Here is a 15436-nt window from a genome sequence, read left to right as displayed (position 1 = left end):
TTGTTGACAACTCTTGTTTCAGGAAATACGAAACTCTCAAGGGAATGGAATTTACCACTGAAAAGAAATTTGATCCAGATGTCCAAGATAAGGATTATGTGAAGTTTGTTCAAGATCGAAACTGGGGAAAACTTTTTGGTTTTGAAAAATATTCACCTGATATGTTAAGAGTTTTTTATGCAAATATCCATAATATTGATCATAAAAAACTTTCCTTTGTTACTCTTGTTGGTCGAGGAATCTAATATGTTGATCGTAACACAATATCTAATGCTATTAATTACAATAAGGAATGTAATCACTTGATTACTAGAGTTGAAATTGAACAGGGTACCATTTCAACACATCTCATTGGAAGATCAACAGAATGGGAAAGTGGTAGACTACCAACAAAAGATATACCCTTCCACCTAAGGGTATTCGGTAAACTTGCTTTAGCTACCCTATTTGCAAGTACAAGAGATAAGTCAGTTTGGGATAAGGATTTTGCTGAATTCGTCTATTTCCTGTTGAAAGAAGACTCTCAAATTGATCTCTGTGGAATTATTGTTATCCAAACGATCAAAATCTCAGATTCTATTTCCTCACAAGGAATAAAGAGGCACCTCGGTTTTCCATGTATAATCACATAAATTTGTGAATTCATTGCGGGAGATGACGTTGATGAAATGAGGAGCATTACGACTGTCTCTAATAAAACTATAAGTCAAATGATTAGGGGAAAACTCACAATGATGTTGTTAAAACAATTTCACCAAATTCTATGAACAAGTCTCTTCTAGGTCATCTTGAAAATATCGGTAAAAAACTTGACTGTTTTCAGAAACAGCTGGGCTTTGCTGCTCGAAAAGATCCAGAAACTCTTGAAGGAATTCAAAAAATTGAATCAGAGTTTTGGAACCAAGAATCGGAAATTGAAGAAGAGCGTCAAAAAACACTTGGTCACGAGAAATGTTCTTCCCAATAACTGAGTTGCAAAGGAAAATAGACATCAATTTTTGATTTCTTTCAATGATTGTATTAGGTCTATTATGAATAAAACTATCTTATTATGAATAAAATTATTTGATTTATAATTTTTCTTGTGATAGTTTTTTATTTACATAGCTTGTGCTTTAATGCTTTATATTATTGCTATGTATGTTTATGGGATGTTTGAATTCGGTTTTACTACCTTGATATTCGATCTCATAATGTTGTGAACCCTTATGGTTTGGGTGACTTTTTGGTTTAGAAGGATTAATTCATAGCCCATGTTGGTAGGCTTTATCAAAGAATCATGAAGGGTTCTGATTGAAACAATGTGTGAAAAAGTCACAATATGTTGAATCATTTGGTTTAGCATAAAAGCATATGTGTTTCGGGGTTTTTAATTTTTACTTGCAATAGTTAAAAACCGGTTTTCAACCTTTCTGTGGTAAAGGTTGGTTGTTGTTATTCTTTTGTTTTGCATAAGAATGACAACATAATGATATTTCGATATTAATTCTCCCTGGAAGAAGATGCAAACATATTGGAGAAGAGGATGCGAAATTTTAGGTAACAATCTTGTTAGTTAATTGTTTTCCTGTTTAAGAAAAGCCTGATTTCATTGCGTATATCTATTGCTTTTGCTTAACAAAATTTCGGTACAATTGATGTTTTATTCCATTATGTGTGTATGGATGTGTGTGCGATTCAATTGGTTCCGATTAAGAAAAACTATTCTTGTCTTATTTTATTGTGTGGTATCAATTGTTTAGGCTTAAAAAATTTCGGTGCAATGGTGGATCAATATTGATAGCTGGATCAATATTCGAGCAATTGAGCAGGTATTGCTCATTCGATGAATTGATAAATGTTGATAGATGGACCAATATTCGAACAATTGAGCAAGTATTGCTCATTTGATAAATTATTGGTAGCGTGACCAAATAATTAAAATATTGGTAAGGACCATATTGTATAATTAATCCAGATGCTGATTGCTGGATAAAATTATTAGTGTTTGAACTTGGTCAGAATTATGATTTGTGGAGCGTTTGTTCGAAACCCTAATTTTTGATCATTTCGTCAATTGATGAATTACTGAAAATAGGTGAGACCGACCACATGGGATTGTGAACGACCATGTGGTGCTGAAGTGCTCGAATGAGAATGCACCAGTGTCTTTTGTTGACCGGTTGGTGAAAGAATGATCAAATGCTGGTGTTGATCATTTATTAAGAATATTTCTCGTGTGAGCGTTAGGTAATAAAACCTAATGATGAAGAGATGGGGACCGACCAAGAGGGCATGGAACCGTCCATTGGTGGTCGTGGGACCGGATGACGGTCGTTTGAGCGAGTCTCAAGTTGGTTAGAGAGAGTTTGGACCCAATATGAGCAATTAATAGCAAATTAGGTCATAATTGTGAATATGTGTGGGACCGGATCATTGCAAGCCTTAGGGCCGGCCTTGGTTGGTCAAGCCAACGTGCCCGTGTCACCGCGGTGTCCTTGTCTCAGTCGTGAGAGTTTTTGTATTTTCTGACGAGCGATTGAGCAGTATTTTGGATTTTCAGAAGAGTTTGATCTTGACTGAAATTCTCAATTTTGTTCGAATGAGAAAGCAGAACTTTGCTCATGTGACTGATATTTTGAGAATATTAAAATAATAATATTTTAATTTTTTTACGTGAGAAGCCTAGTCGGTCGTGTGACCATTTGACTTTTTGGCTTTTCCATGGTTTGAGCAATATTTGAGAAAATATTGAAAAACTAGGGTTTTCGCTCAAACGATGGAGTTCCATGAGATGATGGAAAAAATAATATAAGAAAATAAGGAATTGTGAGGTGTGGGACCGTCCACGGCTAGGGCATGGCCGGCCGGCTAGGTAGCCCGGTCTCGTGACACCTTTCCCTATTTTTGTTTGATAAAAGTATGGAAAATTGAGAGTTTCTCTTAAATGAGGGAGTTTGCTCAAATGAGGGTATCTCTGTGAGATGAGGGAGAAAAATAAAATAAAATAATGGAGAGGGGGACCGGCCACGACGACATGGTCGGCCGGCCGGCCGGTGGGTCCAGTCCCGCGCCTCTCATTTATTTTATTTAATATTGTTTTTTCTCTACCAGTCGCTTGTTCGTCCATACTTTAATCGTTCATTCGTGCGTTTGGGTGCTCGTTTGCGCATCATTGTCAGTACACTTGCACCATTTTCTCAGGACTTACTCGATGATGGTCAGACGACCAATTGTTGTATATTTATTACTAATTCATGAAATTCATCTGGGAATAATTCATGAAACAGAGTAATAAAATGAGTTGAGTATCTATTACTAATCCATGAAATCCAGCCAGTGGATTCATGAAACGGATTAATGAGATAAAATAAATTATTTTCTAGGAATTCAGTCGGTGAATGTCACGGTAGAATTAATCTATTGTAGAATCGAGATATGAGATAGTTGGAGCATCATACTCGTTCTGAAAGGTGTATAGTCAGGGAACAACGTGCAGCGTCGACGTCCTGAAGGCTTTTAACCCTCCAGCAAACAATTATGTCCAGAGAGCCGCCTAAATCTATACGCGGTCTCTCTACATAGTCCGGGAACAACGAGTGTCGTCTACGTCCTGAAGGCGTCAAGCCCTCCGACAAACAATTATGTTCAGAGAACCACCCAATCATTCTTCTATGTATAGCGGGGTCTCCCTACGTAGTCAGGGAATAAAGAGTATCGTCGACGTCCTAAAGGCGTTAAGTCCTCTAACAAACAATTATGTCTAGAGGACCGCCCAATTATGTTATTCTACGTAGAGGGCATGATGAAATGTGCAGCATCGAACGCTCAGCTGGGAGGCCTTTCGAGAAACATATTCATCGTGGCTCTGAGAGGAATGTTCGCTCTATCAGAGATCGTGAAACGGTTCACGGATCGTAAAACACGAATCGTCACATGCATTCCTGAAGCCGGGTCAGAAATATGCAGTATCATGATTTTACGATTTTAGCCCTTGTCGAGAATTCACTATCAATATTAAGTCCCCTGCTTAGTGAGGGACAGTCATGTTCCGCAGTAAGCATTAGATGGCGATTTTCCAGTAAACGGGATAAGCAGTCGGACTTAGTCGTACAAAGGCATTTTCAGAATCCTTGATTTGCTCCAATGATGTCATGTACGAGCAAACAATGGGTAAGGACCTTGACAGTATGATAGAGTGTCATACCGTGAGCACGGAGAGATGAAGCACCGCTGATTTGGACAGTCAGGCGTTCAGTTTTGGTTGGTTTAGCGTTTGCGGGCCCAGGCCCAAAAAGGAAATCCATGTTTTATTAGGTTTTATGGAAATAAAATTGATATAAAAGAGAAGAATCCCTAAAGTTTTATTTTTCTTTCACCAACCGACCACCCTCTCTTTGATTTACTCACACCCGAGCAGAGGAGATTTTTTTTTCACCGGAACAGCAATCGCCGACCGTTGTCGACCACCGTCCGGCCAAGTTCCGGCCGGCGCCGACCAGGTAAGTCCGATTTTTTTTCTTTTTTTTTGTTGTGATCTTAGTTTTTCATGAGTTGTTCAAAACAAAATTTCATGTGTGCATGCATGCTTAGGTTTTATGGAAATTTATTTTAGCAAATAGACGTTTGTCCGTCCGTCGGTTTAGGAAACGGATGATAATCCCTAATATGAAAGAATTATGCATATATTTTGAAATAGGCATGTGTTCAGTGACAAAATTTTGTTTATGAACTTTCATGAAAATCAAAATTTTATTTTCAAAGCATGAGTTTTCACATAAATACTTCTTTTAGGAACGTACGCTCGTTCGCTAGTGAAAGTAATAAATAATGATTCCTAGAATTAGAGAGATTTTTGAAATAGACCTGTGTCTAATGATAAAATTTTGTTTGAGAATTTTCACTGAAACAAAATTTATTTTGTAATATGTAGACCCTTGCAAAATAGAAAAAAGACCCATTTGACAAACAAACGTTCGTTTCGAGCGACTTTTTTTTTACGTGAGTTATTAAATCACGAAAATAATTTTTTTAAAAATTTACGTGACTTATTCAAGTTTTTTTTTTATTCATGACTCAAAATTTATGTAAAATCAAATTTTGATTTTCAGCAATTTTTAGAGGTAAACAATATTTGATAAAATGTTGTTTGTATGGATTTTGTGATTTGTCAGTGTATGCACAAAAACCAAAAAATGTTCACCCGGTGAGAGTTGCTCACATGGTGAAAATTATGTGAATCGTTCACATGATAGGAGTCTCGTGAATTTCTAATAGTTTTATGAAAATCATTTTATGATTTCAAATAATGAATTTTTATTCGCCTCTGCAGGTTTTAGGAAACGAACAAATTCTAGAGATTTTGCGTGATAATCACTACAACTAGTGAAATTTTAAACAGGTAAGAGTTAAATGTTACCATTTTTGAAGATGCACATTTCCATTCCATGATCTATTGGTTTGTTGAATGATGTGTTGAAGTATAAATGTTGTATGGATGTCACAACAACCTTTCAAAGATGATTGATTCTCATGATGGTAGTTCCAAAGACGATGCTCCCAGGGATGATGCTTTTAGGGATGATGCTTCCACCGATGCAACTTCATAAAATGGCACCTCTGTAGATGAAACTTCTATTGACGAAAAAGAATAAGAAGAAACAGTTGGACTAAAGAATGTTCCAAACACTGATGACAGTTTCTTTGTGGTTCAATATAGACCTGAAAAACGTCTTCCAGGTTCCTCGTTACGACTCCTTATAGATCCAATGGATATTGTTCAGAGAAAATTGGTGTCTCCTCGAGCGACTGTTCGATTTTGTCTACACGGAGGACATTATGTTGCTTCACATATAGACTTCAAGATTTCTCAAAAGCCTTTGACAGATTTCTCCGGATGGGCAAGACATATGTTGGGGTAGACTCATGTGAGAACCATGTTGGACTGCGCACAGGAGACACGAGCTATCCAGTCAGCTGGGGAGTTGTCGATTTATCATGACGTGAGAGGTATCGTAGCTTTGATTGCTCGTTGGTGTGTTCCTACTCATACTTTCATATGCAGGTGGGAAGAATTTACCATCACTTTAGAGGATGTGGTTGCTTTATTGCATCTTCCAGTCACGGGTAATTTCCCTACACCACTTTCGGCAGATGAGAATGCAATTTCTGATGTCTTGACAGCTACAATGAATGTTATTGACAAATTATCCAGCAAGTCTTGTTATTCTCAATGGTTGAGGCACTGGTGGCCGAGAGATAGAACTCCTAAAAGACCTGTGGATGGTATATTGAACATTGCTGCTTTCTTGTGCATGTGGTTGTCCCGAGATGTATTTGAAGATAATCGAAACTTGCTGAAACCATTCGTGATTTCTTTCGCTATTAAGATAGCTCAAGGTGAGAAACTTCTTGTTGGTAGTCTGTTCCTGGGTTTACTATTCTCCAATTTGGACTCCTTGTTCGTGGATTCCAGTGTTTCCAATGGCTCCGTGAAAATTGAAACATATGCCAATACAATGTTTCTCCAAGCTTTATGGTGGGAGCGCTTGAAGAATTATGCACCAATTCCTCGTAGCATCATGCAAGGATTGAATGCTGACGCTCGTTATGTTCTTTCTGAGAAGGATAAAGCCAGAATTATGCGTTGGTCTACAAAGAAGCCTCGAAGCAAGACACGCTTCACTAGTGTTTTAGATAATGAGCATGAGTTTAATTTCCGTCCTTGGGTGTCGATTCCTCCTTTGGTCTCGCAGTTGATCACTTTCAATGACGCTGAAGAAAACATTACTTTGGAATCGGGTGCAGACCTGAGTGATGGTGAGAGATCCTTCATACTGAGTTGTACTCATGGTTACTTAGCAATAGTTGTTAGACCATAGCTCGGTTGAACCCACCAAGTGTTGGCATGTCAAGTTTGGTTGTCATATTTTAGTGAGCATAAACTCATTTAAAGGGTCGCTTGATTATGTACTAGAGTCAACTTCGTATAAGTTAGCTTGAAAGTATTAGGATATGAGACATTACAAGTATTGCGAAGACTTGAAGAAGTAAGGATCTACAACGACAACATCATCCTTCCACTTGAGGTTAGTGATATTTGACTTGAACTATTTCATTCCCTAACGTATGTTTCAAATCGTGCATATTGAAAACATAACTGCGAAGCATGAATGATTACACTCTAGTTAGACATAGTATTAAGGAATACAATACGAGGTTTATTGCTTAACCATTAAACTTTGTATATAAGACATCGACATAATCGTTTGAATGCTATTGTGATTATGTATGGGTATAAGGTGAAGATTTCATCTTAGGAAACAATGTTTTACATTTGTTTAAAGGAAGTAAATTCATGAACTTGTTTTGTGAGTCGAAAGGGAAATCGCTAGGCATTATTGGTATTGTTATTCATTGCATATCTTTTGAACTACCAATATGTGTGATTAGTATAACCGCTCATGACTTGTTTATGTTCTTGGTAAAACTATTCACAAAGGCCTGACTTTTGTATTGGTATGACTTTATTAGTGAAACCGATCTTAAGTAATCACCTGAGATGGTATGATCGATTTAGTGTTATTGGTATGACCAACTCTAGGCAAAGGGGAATCAATCCTAGTAAGAGGTGAAACCTATCACAAAAGGGGAATCGATCCTTGTATGAGGTGCAACAAGTTTTTAGTAGAAAGGGGAACCGATCCTATGGAAATGTGCAACACGTTTTTAGGCAAAGGGGAACCGATCCTATGGACATGTGCAACAAGTAAAAGTTAGATACAAAATATATGTGGGGAACCGATCCTAGTACCTAGTCAACCGAATTTTTGTAACTAGCATGACTATACAAAGTACTCACATGGAGGTAGAACCGAAACTTGTTTTGGTAGAACCGTGAAACCCATGTTTGGTGATTGAGTGTTCTTGATCAATCACGTATTTCTTGAAAGTCAGATGAACCAATTCTAAACTTGTTTGGAAGTGTGGCAAATCAGTTTCAAGATTGTAAGTATGAAATAGGACTTACAAAGTAAAGATGTCGACATACTTTGAACATGTGCAATAGCGTTTATCTTTAATTGTTCAAAGATATTCCTTAATAGCTACAGGAAAATCCCGGATCGAAAAATAAGTTGAGAATCTTTTATTTAAGGTTTTTAATTTTATTTTTGGAAAATGAAAATTAGTAAATTGCATTTACTAGTTGGAGATTTTCTAAGATATTTTCGTCATTATTTGTACAAAGTATTTCCAGGAATTATGGAAACCGAATTTGGATTATATTGCATATCTTGAGAATATTTTAGGTTTTGGGAATTCCTTTATGTCTAAACTTCCTTGTCTATAAATATCAAAGTTTGCATTTCGAGCAAACTAATCCTCAGAGCCAGCAAAACTACCTCAGTTGTGTTGTTACTAGTGGAGCCGCCTATTCGGAGAGGAAAGTAACCTAATCAGGCGAAATCTCTTACGGCTGCTCGGTTTAAAAACTTCTTTGGGATTGAGAAGCTCTATTAGTACCATTGGTGGGAAGCTAGATAATTGTGGTTTATCTTTTGTTTTCGATTGATTTGATTGACTAACGGTGGTTGAACTTTGATTGCACCTAGTTTGTTTATGCTTTAGAATCTTCTCTTCTGATATAAGATTCACTCAAACTAGATCGAAGTTTCGACGAGGATCTTTAGACTGTTTGTAGATCTAAAGACGTCCTGTGATAATCCATTGTTAACAGACCCCATTCGGTGCGTGATTGATCACAAGAAAATCAAGTTGATTGTGTGCAGGTGTTTATTGAAGATCTAAGAAGATTTGAAGACAAAGTAGACTTTGAAGATTTCTGATTTGGGTTCATAATATTTGGTGTGCACAATACTTGTTTCGGTAAAAGAGGATCCAACTATAATCGGTTTATCCTTGTGGTAGATTGGATTGATTAGTTGTGCATATCGGCATCAATACAATTCTTTGTGATTTCAAATTATTGATTGCAAAATATTAACAATTAATTTGGTAGTTGTAGATAAGATAGATCTAAGAACCCGACAAAGGAGTTTATTGAGATAAACAGAAGAGCCTTTTGTCGAACTCAGATCACTTGTTTGAAACGAGTTGATACCAAACAGATTTGTTGTACCTTTATTGTTTGGAATACGAACCAAAGGAATTGTTCCAAGTACGTGACTTATTACAATTCGGAGGCGTGGGAATACATACAGAACTAGGTGAACTATAGGTTTAGTTGCTTGGTCTCAACTATACGAAGTTGGTTTGATTTTGTATAGCGGCTTAATCCTGAGAGTATTCAATTCTGGACAAGGTCCTGGGGTTTTTTCTGCATTTGTGGTTTCCTCGTTAACAAAATCTTGCTGTGTCACTTACTTTTATTTTCCGCAATTATAATTATTGTTATTATAATTTAAAGTAAATTACACAAATGTTAATTCCTATTTACTTGATAGTAATCCTATTGTGTTTGGTTAAGTCCAAACCTCTTATCAAGTAAACATACTTCTTATCTCGATCTCGTATCCATAGACGATCACACGAAGTGTGAATCGATTTGTTGTACTGTCTCGACTCAATCTATAGACAATCACTTTCGGAGAAAGGAGTTATAGGTGGAAAAGTCTTAGATTGAGGTATATTTGGGTACCATCGTCTTTTCAATTGGTATCAGAGCAGGCAAACACGAAAAGATCTAACAATCTGTGTTTGGTGCGATCTATCCTATAAGAAATTGAATCTAATGGTTGATTCAGTTAACTTAACGACATGATTTGACTACTTCAAAAATTCGTGGTGGAACACATGGATGAAGTATGTAATACTCTTGTTCCTAAATGTTTTAGGGATTGGATTTATGTCCATGTATGTCTTGAGAGGCTTACATAATCACTGGGATATCATAGAATTGTATATCATTGTCCTGGAAACTAACATGCTTAGTAACAATGGTACAATACTCTATGAGACAGGTTGTATCTCAAAAATGCATAAGATTCCTCTCAGAATTTTTCATTACATGAACCATGGTTATTGCGTTCTAGAAAAAATTTAAATATATTTTGGATAAACTACCAAAGTATATATATGTACATTTTTAGAGCTAAAATTGTCAATGTATCGCCGTATAGGATGCGACTTTTGGAAAATATTTAATCCTACAAGGAATGAGTTTTCAGTTAATAATTCTATTAACAATGGATTGTTTCATACACATCACAACTGTTTTACTGAAGCAAGTGATCTTTTGAAATATTACCGGGTTTATGATTCTGATGGTATCTTTAAGAAATATCATATTTTGTTCAAATTTATCTATGTATAATCTAGTAGAAAATTCTTGAGTAAACTTCAAGTAATATTATCAAATTCTGGTAATAAAAGAATAAACAGACCTTTGGACAAAAACATGGAATCAATCCGAAATAAATATCTAGTCCATGAAAAAACGGTTTTCCAAAAGAAAGACCTGGATATAAAATCGGAATTGTATCCCCACAATTCTCGGTTTTCTATTTTGATAGTATTTCCTAAAACTAGTTATTTCCGGTCTTCAATATCAATTCTTCCTATAAAAGATAAGCTCTTGCTATGTGTTCAAACATATTGGGGAAGATTGGTCAAAACCGTAACTAGTGGTCTTTCATATATTTGCAAATATGGGAAAAAGGAAATCAAGAACCAAACCAGCTGATGATCGAGTCAGGATTGATGATATTGATAAGGTCAGATTTCCTAACAGTATTGAATGATTTCGCTCGTTTTGTTGACATCTCTTGTTTCAGGAAATACGAAACTCTCAAGGGAATGAAATTTACCACTGAAAAGAAATTTGATCCAGATGTCCAAGATAAGGATTATGTGAAGTTTGTTCAACATCGAAACTGGGGAAAACTTTTTGGTTTTGAAAAATATTCACATGATATGGTAAGAGTTTTTTATGCAAGTATCCATAATATTGATCATAAAAAACTTTCCTTTATTACTCTTGTTGGTCGAGGAATCTACTATGTTGATCGTAAGACAATATGTAATGCTATTAATTAGAATAAGGAATGTAATCACTTGATTACTGGAGTTGAAATTGAACACGATACCATTTCAACACATCTCATTGGAAGATCAATAGAATGGGAAAGTGGTAGACTACCAACAAAAGATATACCCTTCCACCTAAGGGTATTCGGTAAACTTTCTTTAGCTACCCTATTTGCAAGTACAAGAGATAAGTCAGTTTGGGATAAGGATTTTGTTGAATTCGTCTATTTCCTGTTGAAAGGAGACTCTCAAATTGATCTCTGCGGAATTATTGTTAGCCAAATGATATAAATCTCAGATTCTATTTCCTCACAAGGAATAAAGAGGCATCTCGGTTTTCCATGTATAATCACAGAAATTTGTGAATTCATCGCGGGAGATGACTTTGATGAAATGAGGAGCATTACGACTGTCTCTAATAAGACTATAAGTCAAATTATTGGGGGACAAACCAGCAATGATGTTGTTAAAAGAATTTCACCAAATTCTATCAACAAGTCTCTTCTAGGTCATCTTGAAAATCTTGGTAAACAACTTGACTGTTTTCAGAAACAGCTGGGCTTTGCTGCTCGAAAAAATCCAGAAACTCTTGAAGGAATTTAAAAAATTGAATCAGAGTTTTGGAATCAAGAATCGGAAATTAAAGAAGAGCGTCAAAAAACACTTGGTCACGAGAAATGTTCTTCCCAATAACTGAGTTGCAAAGGAAAATAGACATCAATTTTTGATTTCTTTCAATGATTGTATTAGGTCTATTATGAATAAAACTATCTTATTATGAATAAAATTATTTGATTTATAATTTTTCTTGTGATAGTTTTTGATTTACATAGCCTGTGCTTGAATGATTTATATTATTGCTATGTATGTTTATGGGATGTTTGATTTCGGTTTTACTACCTTGATATTCGATCTCATAATGTTGTGAACCCTTATGGTTTGGGTGACTTTTTGGTTTAGCAGGATTAAGTTCTAGCCCATGTTGGTAGGATTTATCAAAGGATCATGACGGGTTCTGATTGAAACAATGTGTGACAAAGTCACAATATGTTGAATCATTTGGTTTAGCATAAAAGCATATGTGTTTCGGGGTTTTCAACTTTTGCTTGCAATAGTTAAAAACCGGTTTTCAACCTTTCTCTGGTAAAGGTTGGTCGTTGTTATTCTTTTGTTTTGCATAAGGATGACAACATAATGATATTTCGATATTAATTCTCCCTGGAAGAAGATGCAAACATATTGGAGAAGAGAATGCGAAATTTGAGGTAACAATCTTTTTAGTTAATTGTTTTCCTGTTTAAGAAAAGCCTGATTTCATTGCGTATATCTATTGGTTTTGCTTAACAAAATTTCGGTACAATTGATGTTTTATTCCATTATTTTTGTATGGATGTGTGTGTGATTCAATTGGTTCCGGTTAAGAAAAACTATTGTTATCTTGTTTTATTGTGTGGTATCAATTGTTTAGGCTTACAAAATTTCGGTCCAATTGCGGTGCTTTAATGTCTATGTTGTTTCAATTGATTCTGGTTGAGGTGAATAATTATTCAAGTTGATTTATTTGGTTTGTATGAATTGTTTATGGCTTAACGAAAGAAAAGGTTTTCGGGATGAATTGTTTAGTCCAATTCGATTCCGGATAAGAGAAACTAAGTTAATTCCGATCTTAATTAGACTTATCAAATAGGAGGTTTAGGTTATTCAAGTTTAATCGAATGCCTTAACAAGAAATGCTAGTTCACTCACCTAGTACTTTCCTTGTTTAAAAGTTAATGGTCTAAGTGTTAGAGCACTGCTCGGTCGAACTCGCCTGCGTTGCTATCTCAAGCATGTTTGTCAATGTTAGTGATCAAAACTATAAGTCTTGATTTCTAGTCTACTATTAGCTAAGTCTCGGACTAGGATAGAAAGTGTAGTTGAGCTCAAGACTCCATGGTGATCATCATACAAAGACGAAGAACTACTCAAAGAACTGGCGGAACTTCATCGAATAAAAGGTATGTGGACACTTGAACTTATCTATCACTCAAAAGTCTATCTACTCTATCTCCTATCTTGAGACAAAAGTCGTTTTGCTATATAGACTTTGATTATACACATTTGCTATTTCGAGCCGAGTTTATCTCGCTTATCTATTTCTCGAAATATGTGTTGGTAAGCTTTCGCTTTGGCCAAGTTCATCTTTACTAGTGACGGAAGTCATGTTAAGTTTCAATCACTTGAAAATGGCTTTGACGAAAAATGGTCTGTGAACAACAACTATATAACGTCCTCTAAGAATGTTTCAATGATTGAAATGAGAGTTTAGATTATATAACCATTATTGGATATAAGCATTGTGTGATAACTCATACATGTATAAGTCCTTATTCCTTGAACCAAAGTATGCGTACTTTGTTGATCAGGAAAACCGGAATAGAGTCCGCGAACCAAGTCCGTGTACCCAGTCCGTGTACTGTCAGAGGTTCTCTTCCCGAGAAAATCTGCTGGAGTTTGTGAACTATTTACAAACTTATTCCGGGTACTTAAGTCCGCGTACTTAAGTTGGTTATTTTCTAAAAACGATTATTCGTGAAATACTCAGCTCGAAATATCAAATGTGTTTGATATAGTCTATATAGCATACGACTTTTGTCTCATAAGAATTAAGAGATAGAATAGATAGACTTTTGAGTGATAGATAAGTTCAAGTCTTCACATACCTTTTTGTTGATGAAGTTCCACGGTTCCTTGTGCAGATCTTCGTCGTTGTCGTTGAATCGCCATGAAGTCCTTGAGCTCAACTACACTTTTCCTATCCTAGTACGAGACTTAGCTAATAGGCTAGAAATCAAGACTTTATAGTTTTGATCACTAACATTGACAAACATGCTTGATATAGAAATTCATGCGAGTTCGACCGAGCTATGATCTAACAATGTCGAATTAAACCTATATAAACTAAGGAATGCAAGTTTGCAAATCGTAGCAATAAAGTTCATGAATCGATTCGAGTGAATCAAATCGTTTTTGTTTCAATTGTGTATATTATAAAGATCTAAGCAATTGAAAAACTCTCTAACTAGTTCATTTGAGTCATTCAAACTAGTTGTGGTAAAGAAGAATATGGTTGATATGAAAGTACTCATATGGCTAACTATTTGGTTAACTACTGTTGAACCAACTAGATGTACATGTTTGGGTATGGTTACACAAACCTAGATAAGCGTGCATTTCATTTGTGTGTAACAAGCTAAGTTTCAATATGACGGTTGAAAGATATTAGATTGAATCTAATCAGGTTTTAATATAACGGTGAATATTGAATGCTTTGTTACTAAGCTAACATTGATTACAAACCCTGATTTGAAAGACTATATAAGGGAGAACTCTAGCAACTGGGAAACCAAATCCCCACACCTCCTGTGTGATACTAGTTGTATTAGTTAGAGTCGGTTCTCCTTTAACCTTAGGTTTCTACTGAGACCCTGTAGGTTCACGACTTGAAGACTTCATTGGGATTGTGAAACTAGACTGATACTACTTTCTCGTAGTTGTGTGATATGATCTTGCTGTTTCTATCGTACTAAATACAATCGTAAGGATTGACTTGAGATTGATTTCTCCGATAAGCAAGATATAAAAGTAGTCACAAACATCTTCGTCTCATCGTTTTTGATTCCACAATATCTAGTTTCGCCATCATACGATTTAGATTATTGTGAGGTGACTGATAATACTAAGTTGTTATTGGGGAATATAGGTATGGTTTATCAATTGGTTCCTGTTCACCTTGATTTATCAAATGACGGAACAAAAACTCGTAGGTATTTATGTGGGAGACAGATTTATCAATTACCGTAGACTTTTCTGTGCGATACAGATTTGTTTATTAAAGTCTCCGACTTTGGGTCGTAGAAACTCTTAGTTGTGGGTGAGATCATCTAAGGGAATCAAGTGCGTAGTATCCTGCTGGAATCAGAGACATATGAGCGCAATTGTACCTAGGATCAGTATGATATTGATTTGGGTTCAACTACAGTCCAAACCGAAGTTAGTTTGTAGTAGGCTAGTGTCTGTAACGGCTTAATACAGTGTATGTTCAATCTGGACTAGGTCCCAGGGTTTTTCTGCATTTGCGGTTTCCTCGTTAACAAAACTTCTGGTGTCTGTGTTATTTCTTTTTCGCATTATATTTTGTTATATAATTGAAATATCAAGGTTGTGCGTTTTAATCAATAAATTGGGAAATCCAACCTTTGGTTGTTGATCAAAATTGATCGATACTTGAACATTGGTCTTTGGTACCGTTCAAGTGATTTCTCTCGTATTCAATTAGACTCGCAGATTTCTATTTGCTTGAGTAAGTATTGAATCGAGAAAGAGAGATATAACTCTTTGATATACTTTCATTAAGATTGAGTCTGACTGT

The 15436-nt window shown here is 35.8% G+C and overlaps 1 protein-coding gene across 1 annotated transcript; it reads left to right on the top strand.

The window, feature by feature from the left end:
* The first annotated feature begins 5915 nt into the window (after positions 1-5915).
* On the top strand, positions 5916-6860 carry LOC113312671. The gene has a single exon (XM_026561406.1). It carries the CDS (start codon positions 5916-5918, stop codon positions 6858-6860), a length of 945 nt encoding a protein of 314 aa, XP_026417191.1.
* Positions 6861-15436: the final 8576 nt, after the last annotated feature.

This window comes from Papaver somniferum, chromosome 9, assembly GCF_003573695.1.
Source record: "Papaver somniferum cultivar HN1 chromosome 9, ASM357369v1, whole genome shotgun sequence".
Lineage (NCBI taxonomy): Eukaryota > Viridiplantae > Streptophyta > Magnoliopsida > Ranunculales > Papaveraceae > Papaver > Papaver somniferum.
Note: the sequence above shows the minus strand (reverse complement) of the source record. Positions and strands in the feature narration are given on the sequence as shown.